The sequence below is a fragment of the Pelodiscus sinensis genome, chromosome 19, assembly GCF_052426305.1.
Source record: "Pelodiscus sinensis isolate ZL-2025 chromosome 19, ASM5242630v1, whole genome shotgun sequence".
Taxonomy (NCBI): domain Eukaryota; kingdom Metazoa; phylum Chordata; order Testudines; family Trionychidae; genus Pelodiscus; species Pelodiscus sinensis.
In genome coordinates, this window is record NC_143070.1 from 4,669,670 (window position 1) to 4,689,133 (window position 19,464).

The 19,464-nt window shown below is 61.8% G+C and overlaps 1 protein-coding gene across 2 annotated transcripts; it reads left to right on the forward strand.

The window, feature by feature from the left end:
* The first annotated feature begins 1,193 nt into the window (after nucleotides 1–1,193).
* On the forward strand, nucleotides 1,194–18,621 carry DHX16 (DEAH-box helicase 16). 2 transcript variants are annotated; one of them, XM_075913430.2, is made up of 20 exons: nucleotides 1,210–3,064; nucleotides 4,297–4,538; nucleotides 4,659–4,821; nucleotides 5,293–5,349; nucleotides 6,008–6,262; nucleotides 6,772–6,996; nucleotides 7,907–8,095; nucleotides 9,043–9,153; nucleotides 10,610–10,725; nucleotides 12,037–12,247; nucleotides 13,164–13,262; nucleotides 13,346–13,498; nucleotides 13,878–14,018; nucleotides 14,262–14,424; nucleotides 16,184–16,302; nucleotides 16,638–16,705; nucleotides 16,908–17,070; nucleotides 17,498–17,659; nucleotides 17,738–17,911; nucleotides 18,348–18,621. In XM_075913430.2, the coding sequence occupies exons 1-20, from the start codon at nucleotides 2,774–2,776 to the stop codon at nucleotides 18,474–18,476; spliced, it is 3,231 nt and encodes a 1,076-aa protein (XP_075769545.1). In that variant the 5' UTR covers nucleotides 1,210–2,773; the 3' UTR covers nucleotides 18,477–18,621. The 2 variants fall into 2 exon arrangements, with proteins under 2 accessions (XP_075769544.1, XP_075769545.1); XM_075913429.2 differs by having other exon boundaries at nucleotides 1,194–3,064; nucleotides 17,738–18,621.
* The last annotated feature ends 843 nt before the right edge of the window (nucleotides 18,622–19,464 follow it).

Sequence of the window (19,464 nt, forward strand, 5' to 3'; positions counted from 1 at the left end):
GGGTGCTGCACTGCCTCCTAGCCCACGTTGCCCCAGCCTCCGAGCTCCGCACTACGTTGCTGCAGCCCCACCGAGGCTGAAATCCCTGCTAGTGTGTCAGAAGGAGAAAATCCCACATGTCCAGGCAACCTTCAGCTGCCTCTGCATCAATGCGCCCTTGATTTTTTTTCCAGCCCTGTGCGGAGTAAATTTTGTTCTATGCACCAAGGCATGTGCAGATGTGCACCACCAGTAGAAACACATGCTGCCGGCTGAGGGCACTCTGCTATTCTGGGCGGCATTTGACTCGCTCTTGGGTGGCCACCCAAGTGCCCAGCTTATAGGGAACGCTGCTTTGCAGCTCCCCCCCCCCCCCCCCCATAGAAGAACAGTGCTTGAGACAGGACTACAATGAGAATGAAGCTTTGCTGCATGACGCCGTTAAGCTAGAGACAATGACATTACGTGGAGGAAGTCAACTCATATGCCTGGAAATACAGATAAGAGCTGGCTCTGTAAAAACGATGATGATCCTACTTTTGAAGGCAACTCAGACTCTGGTCAATATGGCAGGAAGCCAGCGGAGGTTGTCTGCTGGGACATACGGTAATGTGCCTACTGAAAAATGTGACTCATGGGTCTAGAAGCAGAGTTGACTCATGCCTGGAAATAAGGTAAACAATCAGATGGGACGCTGATTTGTCTGTAAATATGGTAAAAAACGTAGTCGGGAAGTTGACTCAAATGCTAGTAAATACAGAACCTGTGAACTGGGGAGGCAGCTGAATAGGTTTGTAACGGTGCTAAAAAAGAGAGGCCGGAAACTGACTCATACCCAGTTAACTATGGTAAAAATCTGATGGGCAGACACACAGCTAGTTACAGAAAGGAACCAAATTAGGGCAGCAGCTCCTAAGTGTGAAAACATTGGCTTGTGCAAGGGAAGTTGGACAGCCAGATAGCTATCATGACAGTGAGCGTGAGGACAACTGCAGCTCCTATACCAATAAAAATGAGGAGCAGGACCATGGTAGCTGCTCTTGTGCAGGTTATAGGGTGCACAGACTGGAGCTGTGGCTCAGACGTGAGCAGTAATGGTGAAGGGCCGAGCTGAGGGGGCAGCTTGTGCATGGGTCATTATGGTACAGGTCCCAATAGTATTTGAGGCTTGTACACTAGTAATTATGGTAGAGGATTGACTTGGAAGGGAGGACCCACACAGTGACCACTACTGATCGCAGCCAGCGCTGTGGCCTCTGCACTGGTGCAGAGCCCGTTCTGGATGTATCCTGTCCTCTATTAATTGCAGTTCAGATCCATGTTAGAGCCCATGCATGGTTAATTATGGTACAGACCTGAATTGGTTCTGCAGCTTGTATTACAGTAATTACGGTGCAGGCCAACATTACACAAGATCGCTGATAATGGCACATTCCTAATGTGTGGATTACACCTGCACGTACAGTAAAGAACCTGACTTCTCCATGTGCTGCCTCCCCACCAAACTCCTGTGAGGATCAGCCGGACTGGGCTGTGCTTCTGCCTGCAGCTGGTAGGATGGTAACTGAACTGGATCGATTCATGGGGAATTGGTCCATCAATGGCTATTAGCCAGGATGGGCAGGGGTGGTGTCCTGAGCCTGTTTGCCAGAAGCTGGGAATGGGTGACAGAGAAGGGATCACTTGACGATTCCCTGTTCTGTTCACTGCCCCCTGGGGCACCTGGCATTAGCCACTGTCGGCAGACAGGACACTGGGCTAGATGGATCTTTGGTCTGACCCAGCCTGGCCATTCTTATATTCTTACAGTAAAAATCCCACCCCAGCGTGGGGTGTGTGTATATCCATAATGACAGCATGAGGTGAAAATTGGAGGGGGCATGAACTCCTGTAAGTACGGTAAATGGACAGGTGTGTGGCGGGATGCCATTAGGGTAGCATGTCTGGTTGGATGGAGGGGCTGCTCATGTTATGGTCATTATGGAAGCCAGTCTGGCTGTATGACGAGCAATCCTGTAATTACGGTAAAAGGGGCCCGGCCCGAGAAGGAGAGACTCATATTGCTATCTTAAGGGATCTGTTTGGAGAAGGTGCAGAATTACAGAGTCAGCTGGAGAAGGGGAGGCTCGTAATCCTGTAATTACGGTAGGCTATGTGGCCGGAGAAGGGGCAACTAATTTTCTCACAATTACGGTAAGGTGTCCGCTGAGATGGAGAGGCTCATATTGCTATATTTATGGTAAGAAGCCCGGCTGGAGATGGAAAACTCCTACTCCCGTCATTACGGTAGAGGGGCCTGCAGAAGGGGAGGCTCATATTGTTATAATTACGGTAAGAACTCCTATTCCTGTCATTATGGTAGAGGGGCCTGCAGAAGGGGAGGCTCATATTGTTATAATTACGGTAAGAACTCCTATTCCTGTCATTACGGTAGAGGGGCCTGCAGAAGGGGAGGCTCATATTGTTATAATTACGGTAAGAACGCCGGCTGGAGATGGAGAGACTCCTATTCCTGTCATTACGGTAAAGAGCCAGCTGGAGAGGCGCTTATTGCTTTAATTACGGTAAAAAGTCTGGCTGGAGGCGGGGCCGCTCATATTCCAGACACTACGGTAAGAAGTCGCCCGCAAAAGTGGAGGCGCGTATCCCTGTCCTTACGACCAGAGAGTTTTGCTCGCGGTGGATATTCCGTTCATTACGGTAGCGGGCGAAGGCGGGGGCGAGCGTGGGTTGTTGAAGTCTGACGCCGCTCATAGACCGGTCATTACGGTACAGGGCGTTACGCCGGCGCGCTATGACGATGGCGGAAGCCGTTGGCCCGGGCGGTCACGTGGCCCGGAAGCGGGGTACGGTGGCCCACGGGGGGGTCCGAAGCGGGGGCAGGATGGCGGCGCTGGAGCGCTGGGTGTCGGGCGAGCTGCACGCGCTGCTGGGGCTGAGCGAGCGGCACGTGGTCGCGTTCCTGCTCGGCCTGGCCCGGCGCAGCCGCAGTGCCGACGAGCTGCTGAGCCGCCTGGAGGAGACCGAGACGCTGCGCGTGAGCGAGCCGGCCGTGCGCGCCTTCGCCCGGCGCCTCTGGGAGCAGGTGGGCGGGGCCACACCGCAGGGGGCGGGGCCACATTGGGGGAGGGGCCATTGGGCTGAGGGGGTCACACTGGAGGGGGAGGGGCTAGTGGGGCTGAGGGGGGTCACACAGGAGGGGGAGGGGCTAGTAGGGCTGAGGGGGGTCACACAGGAGGGGGAGGGGCTAGTGGGGCTGAGGGGGGTCACAGTGGAGGGGGAGGGGCTAGTGGGGCTGAGGGGGGGGGGGGTCACACAGGAGGGGGAGGGGCTAGTGGGGCTGTGGGGGGGTCACACTGGAGGGGGAGGGGCTAGTGGGGCTGAGGGGGGCACACAGGAGGGGGAGGGGCTAGTGGGGGTCACACAGGAGGGGGAGGGGCTAGTGGGGCTGAGGGGGGTCACACAGGAGGGGGAGGGGCTAGTGGGGCTAAGGGGGGGGAGGGGGAGGGGCTCACACAGGAGGGGGAGGGGCTAGTGGGGCTGAGGGGGGTCACAGGAGGGGGAGGGGCTAGTGGGGCTGAGGGGGGTCACACAGGAGGGGGTGGGGCTAGTGGGGGTCACACAGGAGGGGGAGGGGGGGAGGGGCTAGTGGGGCTGAAGGGGGGTCACACAGGAGGGAGGGGTCACTGGAGGGGGAGGGGCCAGGGGGCGGGGGGGTCACATAGGAGGGGGAGGGGCTAGTGGGGCTGGGGGGGTCACTGGAGGGGAAGGGGCCAGTGGGGTGGGGAGGGTCACACAGGAGGGGGAGGAGCTAGTAGGGATGAGGAGGGGTCACACTGGAGGGGCTGAGTAGGGCCAGAGGGCGGAGTGTCAGGCAAGGGGCTAAGGGCCTGGGGAGAGGAGGAGACATGTTGGGGGGCAGGAGAGGGAGTGGGGCTGAAAGGGAAGGGCCTGTGAACAAAGGGAGCAGGAGCAGTAGGGATGGAGAAGGCGCCAAGGGGGAGTGTCCTGTGAGGTTAGTGGGCGAGGCCTATAGGGGATGGGGCAGGGCTAGCTCTAGCAGTGCCCTGTGGAGGTTGGGGGGGGGAGGCAGGGGAGGAGGATTTAGGGAGAGGTTACAATGGCAGGAACTACATGGGAAGGAGAAAGCTTAGCAGAATGGGAGGAGCCTTTGGGGAGGGGGAGGAGCCAACTGTAGAGGCGGGACCTGTGTGCTAAGTGGGAGGAGCTAAAGGAGAAAGCAGAAGGGGGGGGCAGGGAGCGAGCGCTGTCTGTGCAGTATTTCTAACCCCACCCCTGTCTCTGCCCTGCTCTTAGGTCCCACGTTCAGCTCCGCAGGAGCGTCCGGCCCGGGTGGCCGAGCGGGAGGCCCTCGCCCTGCAGCAGAAGAACCGCTCGTACCAGCTGCTGGAGGACAGCGAGGAGGAGGAGAGAGATGCAGGGGGGGCCCCAGGCTCTAAGCACTGCCCCGAGGGGAGAAAACACAAGAAGCGGCGCAAACACCTGCGCCGGAAGCAGGAGGAGGCATCAGAGGAGGAGAACGAGGCAGAGCGGGAGCCGTGAGTGTCGCCTCCGCTGGGGGATCTTAGAGGGTGGGGCGAGGGAGAGTCCCCTGCGCTGGGGCTCCCCGGGGCTGGCTAGTGCCCTGATTGTGGTCTCTGGCCCTTCCCCGGATGCAGGGAGCCGGCCCCGGCCCTGGAGGGAAAGGACTCGGAGGACGAATGGGACCGCAGCGAGCGGGAACGCCTGCAGGACCTGGAGGAGCGCGACGCCTTTGCCGAACGGGTCAAGCGCAAGGACAAGGAGCGGACCAGGAATATCCTGGAGCGGTCGGACAAGAAGGTCGGAGCCTGCCCCGCGACCAGCACCCATCCCCAGCCCTACCCTTGCTGCTGGATCCCTCCTTGGTGCCACCCCACACCTCTTGCTTCTGGGATTGCTCTCTGTCCCTCGCACTGCCAGCATCTCTGTCTGCGTTGAACCTCTCCTCCCGTATCCCACCCCACCTGCCAGGATCCTGTCCCGGGGCTCCATCCAACCCTTTGTGAGTCCCCTGCGCCACCTGCCTCTCCGGTGTTTGCGCCTCTCACAGCCAGATTTCTCCCCCAAAGTGGGGATCGTGAACCCCATAAGCGCCGGAGGGCACAGATTTGTGGGGAGGAAGGGAAAATCCCTCGTTCGTTAGTTAGCAAGCTGGGGAGCGCCTCCTGGGGGGGTGGTTCTGTCCACAGCCTGTCCTGCTCCAGAAAGGGGCCAGTTGGGGTCCGCTTTGTGACCGTCTACACAACCCGATGGGTGTCTCTCCCCTGGCAGGCCTACGAAGAGGCGCAGAAGCGACTGAAGATGGCGGAAGAGGACAAGAAAACCATGGTGAGGACTTTGCCTGTCTCCTGCTGTGTTTTCTGTCCGGCCTCATGGCCAACTGCAGCTGTGCAGCTCCATCTAGCTCTGTGTCCCTTGCTCCTTGCCACCCCAGATCAGGTCCGTGGGGCCCATCTAGCCCAATTCCCGGGAGAGAACTTGGAAGTCCTGGCTCCTAGCCCCCCGCCTGCTCTTACCACTGTCCCTCACTGCCCACCCAGAGCTGGGGATAGTACCCAGGAGTCCTGGCTCCCAGTCCTCCTTGCTCTAACCACTGTCCCTCACTGCTCACCCAGAGCTGGGGATAGTACCCAGGAGTCCTGGCTCCCAGTCCTCCTTGCTCTAACCACTGTCCCTCACTGCTCACCCAGAGCTGGGGATAGAACCCAGGAGTCCTGGCTCCCAGTCCTCTTTGCTCTAACCACTGTCCCTCACTGCTCACCCAGAGCTGGGGATAGAACCCAGGAGTCCTGGCTCCCAGTCCTCTTTGCTCTAACCACTATCCCTCACTGCTCACCCAGAGCTGGGGATACTACCCAGGAGTCCTGGCGCCCAGCCACCCTTGCTCTAACCACTAGACTCCGCTCCTCTCCTCTCCCGTAGCTGGAGATGAAAACCCCTGGATTCCCAGTCGGTGTCCTTACCCCCTGTCCATCCCTCCCCCCAGATTCCAGAGCTGCGGAAGAAGTCACGCCGGGAGTACCTGGCCAAGCGGGAGCAGGACAAGCTGGAGGACCTGGAGGCGGAGATCCTGGACGAAGAGCATCTGTTCTCGGAGCAAGACCTGACCATGGTTGAGCGGCGGGAGCTGGAGTACAAGCGCCGGGTGCGCGACCTGGCCAAGGACTACAAGCAGGCGGGCGAGCAGGAGAAGCTGGAGAAGAGCAATCGCTACTACATGCCCGAGGAAAGCCGCAGCAAGGTACCCACCGCCTGGGGGCGGAGGGCAGGGGGGCACCGCGCGGCAGCCATCTTGGGAGTGAGAGGGTAGAGCAGCAGCAAAGTGCCTGCTGCTGGGCTGTGGCATTGGTGTGGGGGGAAGAGGGCTGATGAGGTAGGAGTAGCCCCATAGAAGGATGGGGGAAGGGAATCACCAGGTGTCCTCCCCAAAGGCTGGGGAAATGGAAGGAGGAGAGCAACGGGAGCGTGGGAAAAGCCTGACCTATGTGATGATGCTCCCGGGGGGTGAGGGAAGGGAGTGGGACCTGGTGGGGGGGTCCATGCTCTGGGGCAATTCTCATATTGGAAGCAGAAAGGGTTGGCATTAGCTGGGGGTACTGAACTGCGAGGGGAGGGGAGCTCCCCTGTGGAATGGCCAGGTTAAGGCTGGCAGAGGGGGCAGGATTACGGTGGGGACAGCTTGTCCCACACCCCCTGCTCCCATCTGGGGGTGGCCCGGGTGTCAGACTGGGCCCTGGCTCCCCCCTGCAGAAGATCCCTGACCGCTACGAGGAGCCGGTGGCGGACGAGCGCGCCACGCCACGGGACGAGCAGCGGCGCTGGGAGGAGGATCACATCGGGGCAGCCGCCCTGCGCTTCGGGGCCCGCGATGCCGGCCAGCGCCACCCCCGCAAGGACTACGAGTACGTGCTGGAGGAGGACGAGATGATCCAATTCATCAGCGCTGTGCAGATACAAGGCACGGCCCAGGACAAGGTGAGAGAAGGGGGCTGGGCCCTTCCCCTCCAGGGGCCTCAGGCTTGGATCCAGCCCCAGGGATCTGAGGAGGAGGGGCCACGTTGGAGGGGGAGGAGCCAGTAGAACTAAGGAGGAGGGGCCAGCCTGGAAGGGCGGGGCCAGCGGAACACACGGCCCGTCTCCTTTAGTGGGCGCCGTCTCCAATCCAGCCTCAAGTTGGGGGGACTTGCTGGGCCAGGGGGTGGGGAATGGGATCATTGCCAGCTAGGTTAACAAGTTCCCACGGCCAGCCCCTGCCTGGGCAGGCACCCCCATCCCAAACCCCCTAAATCCCTCCCATGGCACTGAGCAGGGAGCCTGACTGCTGAGCCATGGGGTTCACCTCCCCTCTGCCCCCTAGCGGACAGCACTGAGGTCCACGGACAGGGGGCGCTGTATGGGGTGAGCAGAAAGGGGACAGTCCCCAGGGGTAGAGCCCTGTGCGGACACATCTGCGGCATAAGGCGAGTTTGCAGGCCTCTACCCGTGGCCGCAGTGAAATCCGTGTGCAGCTATACTCCAGTGCCTTCCCGACCCCCTCCCATCCCCCTGCATCTCCTGGTTCTCTCTGACCCAAGAACTCTGTGGGTCTGACTCCTATCTGGAGATCCAGCGGCTGCCCCCCAGCCCGGGTAGAGGGAGGCCGCGTTCCCTCTAAGCTGAGCGCTTGGGTGGCTGCGCAGGGGAGCCTCAGCTGCCGCCCAGCAGATGCGCAGAGAGCCCGCAGCTGGGTTTAGTGGTGGTGCGCATCCACACGTGGCTCAGTGCACATAACATAATTCCACACTCGTGGATGGCAAAGATTAGAGGGAGGGGCAAGAACTAGTGCGGGGGCAGAGGAGAGGTGCAGGAACGGCCCAGCTGACAGGCGTCCTGTCCCGCGGCCCAGGAGGAGAAGCCGGAGCTGTCGGAGGCGGCGCGGCGGAAGCTTTCCATGCAGGAGGTGCGGCGCAGCCTGCCCGTCTACCCCTTCCGCCAGGACCTGCTGGTGGCCATCGCCGAGCACCAAATCCTCATTATCGAGGGGGAGACAGGCTCCGGGAAGACCACGCAGATCCCCCAGTACCTGTACGAGGAGGTAACCGCGCGGCAGGGCCGAGGCTGGGAGTGAAGGGGAGGGGGGCGTTTCTCCCCTTCCAGCTTAGTGTTAGGGGGCGCTGTGCTGGAGGGAGATGGGTGGCAGGCTCCAGTAGGGGGCGCTGTTCCTGTGCATTCAGTGCTCACCTCTGTGCCCCAGTGTGGCCCTAGGGCAGGGGTGGGGAGTCTTTTTCAGGTTGGGCAGGAGAGGGATAGCTCAGTGGTTTGATCAAGAGCGAGGAGGGATAGCTCAGTGGTTTGATCAAGAGCGAGGAGGGATAGCTCAGTGGTTTGAGCATTGGCCTGCTAAACCCAGGGTTGTGAGTTCAATCCCTGAGGGGGGCAATTTTGGGATCTGGGGCAAATCTCTCAGGGATGGTCCTTGGTCCTGCTGTGAGGGCAGGGGACTGGACTCAATGACCTCGCAAGGTCCCTTCCAGCTCTATGAGATGGTATATCTCCATATATTATATTATATTATTTCCTAAGTGAAAGGGGGGGAACCCTCACGGTGGCCCCCAAATGAGGGGAGAGACTCTCCCCACATTCCCCTTGCACACCAGAGCCCGGGGGAGGAGGGAGGGGGAAGGCAGCCTAGTAGATTTTTGTGCATTACAGCACCCAGAGGGAGAGCTGGGAGGCTGGGGCACCAGTGTGGGCTCCCCAATTCTGGGGGGTCCCTGAGCCTTAGGGGCTGGATCCAGGCAGGCCGAGGGGCGGATCCAGATAAGCCAAGGGCTGCCTCTGGTCCTGAGGCTCCTCACCCCTGCCCTAGGGGGCGCAGTGCCACAGGGAGTGGGGGAGGAGGCTCAGCAGGAGGCTGGTGCCCACTGCACCCCTCCCCAGAGTTGGCTGCTGTTCTCCAGGTATTCTCTCCCCCCCCCCCCCCCCCCCCGAAATAGCTGTGCTGCGGGGCGTTTCCATTCAGTCCCTCGTGTCCTTTGCCAGGGCTACACGGAGAAGGGGATGAAGATCGGCTGCACCCAGCCCAGGCGAGTGGCGGCCATGAGCGTGGCGGCCAGGGTCTCCCAGGAAATGGGAGTTAAGCTGGGCAACGAGGTACGTGAGGGCTGGGTTCGCCTGAGGTGGCCCCGCGGCCCCTTCCCCCACCGCCGGGGCCAGCCAGGCCCCTTAGGGACTGAATAGAGCCAGCACCCGCTAGAGGGGAAAGGCCTCATGTCTTTCTTCCCCCCCCCCCCCCCCAGCCAGGCAGTCCCCAAGGAGGGGTTAAGCCCCACGTCTCCCCCCCCCTCCCAGCCAGGCAGTCCCCATGGAGGGGAAAAGCCCCACGTCTCCCCCCTCCCCCCAGCCAGGCAGTCCCCATGGAGGGGTTAAGCCCCATGTCTCCCCCCCCTCCCCCCAGCCAGGCAGTCCCCAGGGAGGGGAAAAGCCCCACGTCTCCCCCCTCCCCCCAGCCAGGCAGTCCCCATGGAGGGGTTAAGCCCCACGTCTCCCCCCTCCCCCCAGCCAGGCAGTCCCCAGGGAGGGGAAAAGCCCCACGTCTCCCCCCTCCCCCCAGCCAGGCACTCCCCATGGAGGGGAAAAGCCCCATGTCTTCTCCCCCCCCCCCTCCCAGCCAGGCAGTCCCCATGGAGGGGAAAAGCCCCATGTCTCCCCCCTCCCCCCAGCCAGGCAGTCCCCATGGAGGGGAAAAGCCCCACGTCTCCCCCCTCCCCCCAGCCAGGCAGTCCCCATGGAGGGGTTAAGCCCCACGTCTCCCCCCTCCCCCCAGCCAGGCAGTCCCCATGGAGGGGAAAAGCCCCATGTCTTCTCCCCCCCCCCCTCCCAGCCAGGCAGTCCCCATGGAGGGGAAAAGCCCCATGTCTCCCCCCTCCCCCCAGCCAGGCAGTCCCCATGGAGGGGAAAAGCCCCATGTCTCCCCCCTCCTCCCAGCCAGGCAGTCCCCATGGAGGGGAAAAGCCCCATGTCTCCCCCCTCCCCCCAGCCAGGCAGTCCCCATGGAGGGGAAAAGCCCCATGTCTCCCCCCCTCCCCCCAGCCAGGCAGTCCCCATGGAGGGGAAAAGCCCCATGTCTTCTCCCCCCCCCCCCCTCCCAGCCAGGCAGTCCCCATGGAGGGGAAAAGCCCCATGTCTCCCCCCCCCCTCCCAGCCAGGCAGTCCCCATGGAGGGGAAAAGCCCCATGTCTCCCCCCTCCCCCCAGCCAGGCAGTCCCCATGGAGGGGATAGGCCCCATGTCTCCCCCCTCCCAGCCAGGCAGTCCCCATGGAGGGGAAAGGCCCCTTGTCCTTCTCTTTACAACTACAGTTAACTGGGTCCATTCCTGTTCCCCCTCCCATGCCACGCCAGGAGGGGCCCTGTAGGGCAAACCCATCGTGGCCCCCCCTAAGATGTGGGAGGTGCCCGTGTTTTAACTCTCCTCTCCCGCGTGGGCAAAGGCTGCAGGCAGAAGCTCTCTGCAAACCAGTGCCCCGAATGGGACCATGCAACGCTCTCGTGTCGGTATCGGCCGTCAGCTTTGCGGTTGCTCAGGCTAATGCCCCGTACACCTGGCAGGTGGGCTACAGCATCCGCTTTGAGGACTGCACGTCGGAGCGCACGCTGCTCAAGTACATGACGGACGGCATGCTGCTGCGGGAGTTCCTGACGGAGCCCGACCTCTCCAGCTACAGGTGGGCCCCGCTGCAGGGCGCCGGGTGTCCCGAGATGGAGCTGAGATGTTCTCCCCTGGTAGACAGGGCTGGCCCTGGAGTGGTGCTAGGGGCTGGTGTGGGGCAGGTGTGGGGGAAGGGTGCACTGCTGACCCCCAAACAGCACCAGGGGGCGCTGTGCTGCAGGGAGTGGGATGGGGGCCCTGTAGGGGGCGTTGGCCCCAGTGTAACACCAGGGGGCGTTGTGCTGCAGGGAGCAGGCTCAGCAGGGGGCGCTGTCCCCTGGCAGTCCGTGCTGGCACCAGGGGGTGCCGTGCTGCAGGGAGCAGGCTCAGCAGGGGGCGCTGTCCCCTGGCAGTCCGTGCTGGCACCAGGGGGCGCCGTGCTGCAGGGAGCAGGCTCAGCAGGGGGCGCTGTCCCCTGGCAGTCTGTCCTGGCACCAGGGGGCGCCGGGTTGCAGGAAGCAGGCTCAGCAGGGGGCGCTGTCCCCTGGCAGTCCGTGCTGGCACCAGGGGGTGCCGTGCTGCAGGGAGCAGGCTCAGCAGGGGGCGCTGTCCCCTGGCAGTCCGTGCTGGCACCAGGGGGTGCCGTGCTGCAGGGAGCAGGCTCAGCAGGGGGCGCTGTGCTGCAGGGAGCAGGCTCAGCAGGGGGCGCTGTCCCCTGGCAGTCTGTGCTGGCAGCAGGGGGTGCCGGGCTGCAGGGAGCAGGCTCAGCAGGGGGCGCTGTGCTGCAGGGAGCAGGCTCAGCAGGGGGCGCTGTCCCCTGGCAGTCTGTGCTGGCAGCAGGGGGCGCCGGGCTGCAGGGAGCAGGCTCAGCAGGGGGCGCTGTCCCCTGGCAGTCCGTGCTGGCACCAGGGGGTGCCGTGCTGCAGGGAGCAGGCTCAGCAGGGGGCGCTGTGCTGCAGGGAGCAGGCTCAGCAGGGGGCGCTGTCCCCTGGCAGTCTGTGCTGGCAGCAGGGGGCGCCGGGCTGCAGGGAGCAGGCTCAGCAGGGGGCGCTGTCCCCTGGCAGTCTGTGCTGGCAGCAGGGGGCGCCGGGCTGCAGGGAGCAGGCTCAGCAGGGGGCGCTGTCCCCTGGCAGTCTGTGCTGGCAGCAGGGGGCGCTGTGCTGCAGGGAGCAGGCTCAGCAGGGGGCGCTGTCCCCTGGCAGTCCGTGCTGGCACCAGGGGGTGCCGTGCTGCAGGGAGCAGGCTCAGCAGGGGGCGCTGTGCTGCAGGGAGCAGGCTCAGCAGGGGGCGCTGTCCCCTGGCAGTCCGTGCTGGCACCAGGGGGCGCTGTGCTGCAGGGAGTTAGAACTGTTCCTGACCCCCCCTCTCACCCACCACCTCCCGGCAGCGTGGTCATCATCGACGAGGCCCACGAGCGCACCCTCCACACCGACATCCTGTTTGGGCTGATCAAGGACATCGCGCGCTTCCGCCCGGCGCTCAAGGTGCTGATCGCCAGCGCCACCCTGGACACCGAGCGCTTCTCCGCCTTCTTCGACGACGCGCCCATCTTCCGCATCCCCGGGCGCCGCTTCCCTGTGGACATCTACTACACCAAGGTCGGCGCGGGGGGAGGAGCAGCATGGGGCAATCGCTGGGGGCGGGAGGGGCCTAGGGAGTGGGCGGAAGGTGGTGGCCAGGAGGGTCCTAAGAGGATGGGCGGTGGGGGGAATGATGGAGGGATAGCTGTGGGCTCTGGGGAAGTATAGAGGAGATGGTGGCGTGGTGGGGAGGCAGCATGGTGTGGTATGGGAGGACGGGTAGTATGGGGGGAGGCAGCATGATGTAGCTGGGGGGTGCTGGTGTGGGGGGAGATAGCATGGTGTGGTCAGGGCAGGGAGAGGAAGCAGTATGGTGTGGGGGGGGTAGCATGGCCAGAAGAGGGCAGTGGGGGGGACGTGGCGTGACCCAGAGAAGGTGGGAGGAAACGTGGCATGGCCAGGAATGGCCTGGGGGGAGGTGTGACCTGGCAGAGGTAGGGGGATTGGCGTGGTGGCGGAGGGGGCTTCGTGGCCAGAAGGGAGCGGTGTGGCGGGAAACGTGGCCCAGAGGCGGCAGTGTGGGCGTGGCATGGGGAGAGCATTGTGGGAGGGCGGGGGACATGACCTGGCAGGGAGGGGGCACTCGGCTCCGGCCTGCAGGAGGGGTGGTGTGCAGAGTGTGTTTGGCAGCAGAACCACCGCCCCACATGGAGAGATTGTTAAAGGGAAGCCAAGGAAGGTGTGGCCAGCAGGGGGCAAAGGAGGGAGGTGGGGCAGCATGGCCGGAAGGAGAGTGGGGGGAGGGAGCAGGGTGTGGGGCGTGCATGAGGCAGGCCCAGAGAGGAGGATCCCCAGGGCCGGTTTGAGTGGGGACACTGGGTCCAGGGTGGGACGTGGAGCCAATGAATCTCCTGGGGCAGAAGGAGGATGAGAGAGAGGCTGTAGGCCAGAGGTCCCGCCGTGGGGCAGGAGCTGACCTCTGACCCCTCTCTAGGCCCCTGAGGCCGACTACCTGGAGGCCTGCGTGGTGTCAGTGCTGCAGATTCACGTCACCCAGCCCCGTGGCGACATCCTGGTCTTCCTCACCGGCCAGGTAAGAGCCTGACCCCGCCCCCTGCAGGGCCCGGCCCCGCCCCTGCCGCATCTGACTCCTCCCCTCCCACCTCTGCCTGGCAGGAGGAGATAGAGGCCTGCTGCGAGATGCTGCAGGAGCGCTGCCGCCGTCTGGGCTCCAAGATCCCCGAGCTTCTGGTGCTGCCCATCTACGCCAACCTGCCCTCCGACATGCAGGCCAAGATCTTCGAGCCCACCCCGCCTGGCGCCCGGAAGGTGAGGAGTGGGGGCAGCCCAGGGGCGGGGCTTAGGGCAGTGGAGTGGCAAGGGGGCTAGATGGGCTTGGGCCTATGGGGTAGATGCTTTTGAGAGGGGCTTAGCGCTTGGGGGCGTGGCTTCAGGGATAGGTGGCCATGGAGGAGAAGGGTTGAAAGTGTGTGTGGTGGGGGCAGTAAGGGAGGAGCTTTGAGGGGTGGGACTGGAAGGAGGAGGAGCTATGGAGAGGGCGGGGCTAAGGGTCATATTCCTCCTCCCCCACAGAACCCTAATCAGCAGCTGTGACTATCCAAGGCCCAGGGTGACTCCCATGAGCCTGGTGTGGCTGACCCCTTCCCCCTCCCCCCACCGCTAATGAGGTGCCCCCCACCCCTCGCAGGTCGTGGTGGCGACGAACATCGCGGAGACGTCGTTGACCATTGACGGGATTATCTACGTCATCGACCCGGGGTTCTGCAAGCAGAAGAGCTACAACGCCCGCACCGGCATGGAGTCCCTGATTGTCACGCCCTGCTCTCGGGTACGGGGCCCCCCCCACACTCACGACCACTGCCAGGGTACAGCACCGGGCAGCGAGTCCCCGGCTACGCCTTCCCGCTGGACAAGGGACGTCTCCTCAGCCCCATCCCCCACTGGATACAGGGCATCCCTCCTCCCCACCATGTTCTACAGCCATTGGCTGAGCCCCAGGTTACAGGATTTCATGGGGGGCCTGTATCGCTCCTCACAAGCTCTCCTCTCATGCCTCTCTCCTCCTCCCCAGGCCTCCGCCAACCAGCGGGCAGGGCGGGCTGGGCGGGTGGCGGCCGGCAAGTGCTTCCGCCTCTACACAGCCTGGGCCTACAAGAACGAGATGGAGGAGACCACGGTGCCCGAGATCCAGAGGACCAACCTGGGCAATGTGGTGCTGCTGCTCAAGAGCCTGGGTGAGGAGGGGGCCTGCCCGGGATGGGGGGGGGGGATACAGGTCCCTGTGGAGTGGGGAGGATGGACAGGAAGGTCCTAGGGTGATGGAGGAAAGTCCTAGGGCTTGGCTGTGCTCCTGAGTCTCTGCAGAACAGCCAAGCAACACACATTCGCTGCTGAAGTTTTCAAGTCAGCCATGTCCCTGCATTCATGGCAGGCACGGGCTAAGCACCTGGGACAGGAACTTGCAGGGGTGGAGAGTATGGTTTTGGCATTTCACTTTGTTCCTCTGATTCAGAGCGGCTACATCTGCACTGCAGGCTTTTTGCGCAAAAACAGCTGTTCTTGCCCAACAGCTTGCGTAGCATCTACACTGCTGGCGCCTTCTTGCGCAAATAATTTTACAGTAAAGTGTCAGAAAAAAGGACTTCTGGCACAAGAGTTAGTCCTCTCCCCATGAGGAATAAGCCCTCTTGTGCAAGAAGGCAGTGTGGACAGGCAACAGGGATTTCTTGCACAAGAAACCCCTATGGCTACAATGACCTGTGTCCAGTTCTGGGCGCCACATTTCAAGAAAGATGTGGAGAAATTGGAAAGGGTACAGAGAAGAGCGACAAGAATGATTAAAGGTTTAGAGAACATGACCTATGAAGCCAGGCTTCATGAACTGGGCTTGTTTAGTTTGGAAAAAAGAAGATTAAGGGGGGACATGAGAGCGGTTTTCAAATATCTAAAAGGGTGTCACAAGGAGGAAATTTGTTCCTCTTGGTTTCTGAGGACAGGACAAGGAGTAATGGGCTTAAAGTGCAGCAGGGGAGGTTTAGATTGGACATTAGGAAAAAATTCCTAACTGTCAGGGTGGTCAAATATTGGAATAAATTGCCAAGGGAGGTGGTGGAATCTCCCTCTCTGGAGATATTTAAGAACAGGTTAGATAGACATCTGTCAGGGATGGTGTAGACGGAGCTTGGTCCTGCCTTGAGGGCGGGGGGCTGGACTCGATGACCTCTCGAGGTCCCTTCCAGTCCTATGATTCTATGACCATCAGAGCTTTCTTGTGCAAGAGAGTATCCACATTGCCATGTGCTTTTGCGCAAGAGCGTCCTTGGCAGTGTGGACACGGTCTTGGGCAAGAATTTTTGTGCAGAAACTCTTGCGCAAAACAGTTTTTGCACAAAAATCCTGCAGTGTCGACACAGCCTCACAGCAAAGAGACCTTTAACAAGATGGAGTTTTCCTCTTCCGGCTCATGGATTAAATCCACAGGGGCAAGGAGGAGCTCTACTAGTAATAAAACCTCGGCACCCTGCCTCAAAGAAAAACCTCAAAGCAATTCACTAACAGCAGATAAATAAATCAGTTCCTGCTAAAGGCAAATCGTGTTTAAATAAACATTTATTTCTTATGGCTGCAGCGCGTTTCAGGCAGCGTCACCGGGCTGGTGTTACGCAAAAATTCAATTTCAGCGTCCAGTGCCGCTCAAGGCCCATTGTAGGTAAACAGGCCGTCGCCTCGGCCTGGTCAGTCCGAACTGCACCCTTCACCACTTTCTAACTTCACAAACAGTTGCTTAATGGAGTATGGCCGTAGCGCCTCCTGGCTAGCAGAGAGCAGCCTCTGGTTAGCGGTGAGCCGGGGCTGCCAGCCAGGGAGGCTGGAGTTGTCTTTAGGCATGTAACTACAAAGTACCAATGCACATTGAGCTGGAGACTTACATTGTGATTTCCTGCTTGCTGACTGACATCGGACCACCCTGCCTGTCCCCTCCGCCCGCCACAGGCATCAACGACCTCATCCACTTCGACTTCATGGACCCGCCGCCCCACGAGACCCTGGTGCTGGCCCTGGAGCAGCTGTATGCATTGGGGGCACTGAACCACCTAGGGGAACTCACCAAGGTAGGGGGGACCTCCTGCAGCTGGGGCAAAAGCAGGATCTGTCTGTGGCTAGGCGCTCCCTTGCATGGTGGGACCCAGGGCTCCTCGGCTGGGGCAGCCCCAGGCTGCAGGGCAGGGTGTGAGCCTCTCGCCTTGGGGGTCAGGAAGGAATCTTCACCCCCCCCACTCCCCTCACTTGGTGTGACCAGTGAGCCGCTGCGTGGGGGGGCTTTGCTGTCTTGGGGCAGGAACACGGAGCTAGAGGGGCTTGATCTAGGGTGGCCAAGCAGACAGGCCTGTAGGGGGAGCAGAGGGTGGGGGAACCACTCTGACAGCCCTGTGTGTGTGTCTCCCAGCTGGGGCGGAAGATGGCAGAGCTGCCGGTGGATCCCATGCTCTCCAAGATGATCCTGGCCTCGGAGCAGTGAGTTCCCCTTTTTGCCTCTCCAAAAGCTCCAGGGCTCCCTCTCCCTGGCTCCTCTCACCTCCACCCAGGCTCAGCTGCTGCCTTAGCCCCTGAACCCTCTCGCTCCTCACAAAGGCCACAGTTCCCAAGCCCCCTTGGGGTCAGCTTTCCAGGCCAGGCCCCCTCACTCTCTAACGCTGCCTCCCTCGGGGCGTGGCAGGTACAAGTGCTCGGAGCAGATCCTCTCCATCGCGGCCATGCTGTCCGTCAACAACTCCATTTTCTACCGGCCCAAGGACAAGGTGATGCACGCGGACAACGCCCGCATGAACTTCTTCCTGCCCGGCGGGGACCACCTGGTGCTGCTCAACGTCTACAACCAGGTGAGGGGGACGGGGGGGGGGGGCTTTTTATTCCCCTGGAGTCACCAGCATGGAGCCCTCCCCAAGGCAGGGGCGCTGGCTGATGGGGAATGGGGCCTTTCCCCGTGAGTGGGCACTGGCGCCCCACGGATTCCAACGTCCAGGGATGGACTGGGCCAGGGGTAGAGAATGGGACACGGGGCTGTTCCCTCTTCCACCCATTCCCTGGGGTGCTTGCTGCAGTCTGGCTCCAAGCAGGAGGAGAGTGTGTGTGTGGGTGGGTGTGTGGGTGGGTGGGTGGGGGGGGGGGTCACTCCCTTGGGGGACCTCTGGCTCCAATACAGTCACAGGCCAGGTCTCCCAGCTGCCCCAGCCAGCTGTGTCCCTCCTAAGGGGTGGGGCCTAGGTTCACAGCTGGGGCTGGCTCTGACTCCTCTCTGCCCCGCAGTGGGTGGAGAGCGCTTTCTCCATGCAGTGGTGCTATGAGAACTTCATCCAGTTCCGGTCCATGAGGCGGGCCCGGGACGTGCGGGAGCAGCTGGAGGGGCTGCTGGAGCGCATCGAGGTGGACCTCACCTCCAGCGAGGGGGACTACGTTCCCATCCGCAAGGTAACCCCCTCCCCCTGCTGCCCTTCCCCCCACGAGCCCCCTCTGCTGCCCCCTCGCTCACCCTCCCCGCTTTCCTAGGCAATAACCGCCGGCTTCTTCTACCACACGGCCCGCCTGACCCGCACCGGCTACAAGACGGTCAAGCACCAGCAGACGGTCTTCGTCCACCCCAACAGCTGCCTCTTCGAGGAGCAGCCCCGCTGGCTCATCTACCACGAGCTGGTCTTCACCACCAAGGAGTTCATGAGACAGGTGGGGCTGTGGGCATGCTGGGAGCTAAGCCTTGCTTTTCACTGCCCCTTGCTGGAGAAAGAGCCTGGACCAAACTGTTGCAGGATGCACCTGCCATTTTACACCCCCACAGCTAGCAGGGAGGGGCTTTTAGCCCTGGTACTGTGCTACTGGTGCCCTCAGGACTTGGGTAGAGCTTAGTAGTGCTGCACTGAATCCTCCACCCACTAGAGGGCATATTCCGAAAAGGAACATCCCCTGCCAGTGGCCCTCTGGTCAATGTTAGTCCCTTCCCCTTCCTGCAGGGGGTGGAGTTTGACTTCATTAGCATAAAGGAGGTGGAGCTCTTCCTTAAAGGGCTAGTCACAGCATTTTGGACCACTCCTCAGCCACTAGGGGGCGCTGCAGCTGAGGCGGCCCGTGTCCTTACCGTGCTCTCTCTCTCTCCATCCTGCAGGTCATAGAGATCGACAGCACCTGGCTCCTGGAGGTGGCCCCTCATTACTACAAGGCGAAGGAGCTGGAGGACGCCTCCGCCAAGAAGCTGCCCAAGAAAGTGGGCAAGACACGGGAGGAGCTGGGCTAGCGCCTCAACGCCCAGCCCCCCAGGACTGGAGTGGGGGGAGGGGGAGGCTCCCGGCTCCCCCTTTCCCAGGGACTCTGTACAGCTGTATAGAACTTGCTGCCCAAGGAGGGCAGCACCAACAAAGCCGTTTTTAAATTAAGCCAGACCTGGGCTCCTCTCCTCTTTGGGCGGGGCCGGGCCACCCTTAGCAGCTGATCTGGCTCCCTAGGGAAGTTAGGGAACTTCTACGAGAGGCCCGCTTTAAGCTACCCTGGTACCAATGACGGTGGAGCTGTGTGCCTGTCCCCATCCTGGGCAGCAGTTTCCTAGTGGCCCTGGACTTCACCAGAGGGCAGCTGCTGTAAGCCCCTGCAGTGGTGCAGAGTTGTTGCTACCACCATGGCCCTGCTTGTTTAATTTCTTGGGGGGGGGAGCTGCTTTGCACAGAAAGGAGGTACCATGAGCAGGTGTTGGCACCTTCTGGGGCAGGGGAGCAAGTTTGTGCTCTCAGCATCAGCCCCTTTCTCCCCCCTCACACGCCCCTGCTCGGGTGGGGGGAAGGACAAGAGACGACAGTGTTACCCACAGGGCCGAGACACAAGAGCCCCAGGTGCCTCCAACCTAAGGCCTCTCTTCTTGATGAATTCCAGCCCCCCAGGCTTTTACCCCACAGCCTCCCTGCAACTCCCCCCCCAGAGGCAGGAGTCCAAGGCAGAGCTGCAGGAGAGGGTCTGCCCCTGCTTGACCCAGCCCGCGTGGAGCCTCTGCCTCCGCACCAACTCAGAAAAGCCAGCTGTGGGGCCCCGTGCAGCTGAATGCTGCAAGGCAGGGAAGAAGGGGGAGAAGCTTCGTAATGCCTCTAGCACAAGCTCCTAGTTACCATTAGCCAGTCTCCAGCCAACGCGAGCTGCCTGTTGGAAGCCTCTCCGTGGCCGCCAGCGTTCAGAACAGCACAGGGCCCCTGCAGCCAGCTGCTCTGAGTGGTGCGCGGCAGGGAAGCACTTTCTGG

Bases quoted from the DNA above. Each gene is read 5' to 3' on its own strand.
- DHX16 (XM_075913429.2), top strand. From the start codon at position 2,774: ATGACGATGGCGGAAGCCGTTGGCCCGGGCGGTCACGTGGCCCGGAAG. The intron at 3,065-4,296 runs GTGGGCGGGGCC...CCCTGCTCTTAG, and splicing joins CCCGGCGCCTCTGGGAGCAG to GTCCCACGTTCAGCTCCGCA. The intron at 4,822-5,292 runs GTCGGAGCCTGC...CTCCCCTGGCAG, and splicing joins TGGAGCGGTCGGACAAGAAG to GCCTACGAAGAGGCGCAGAA.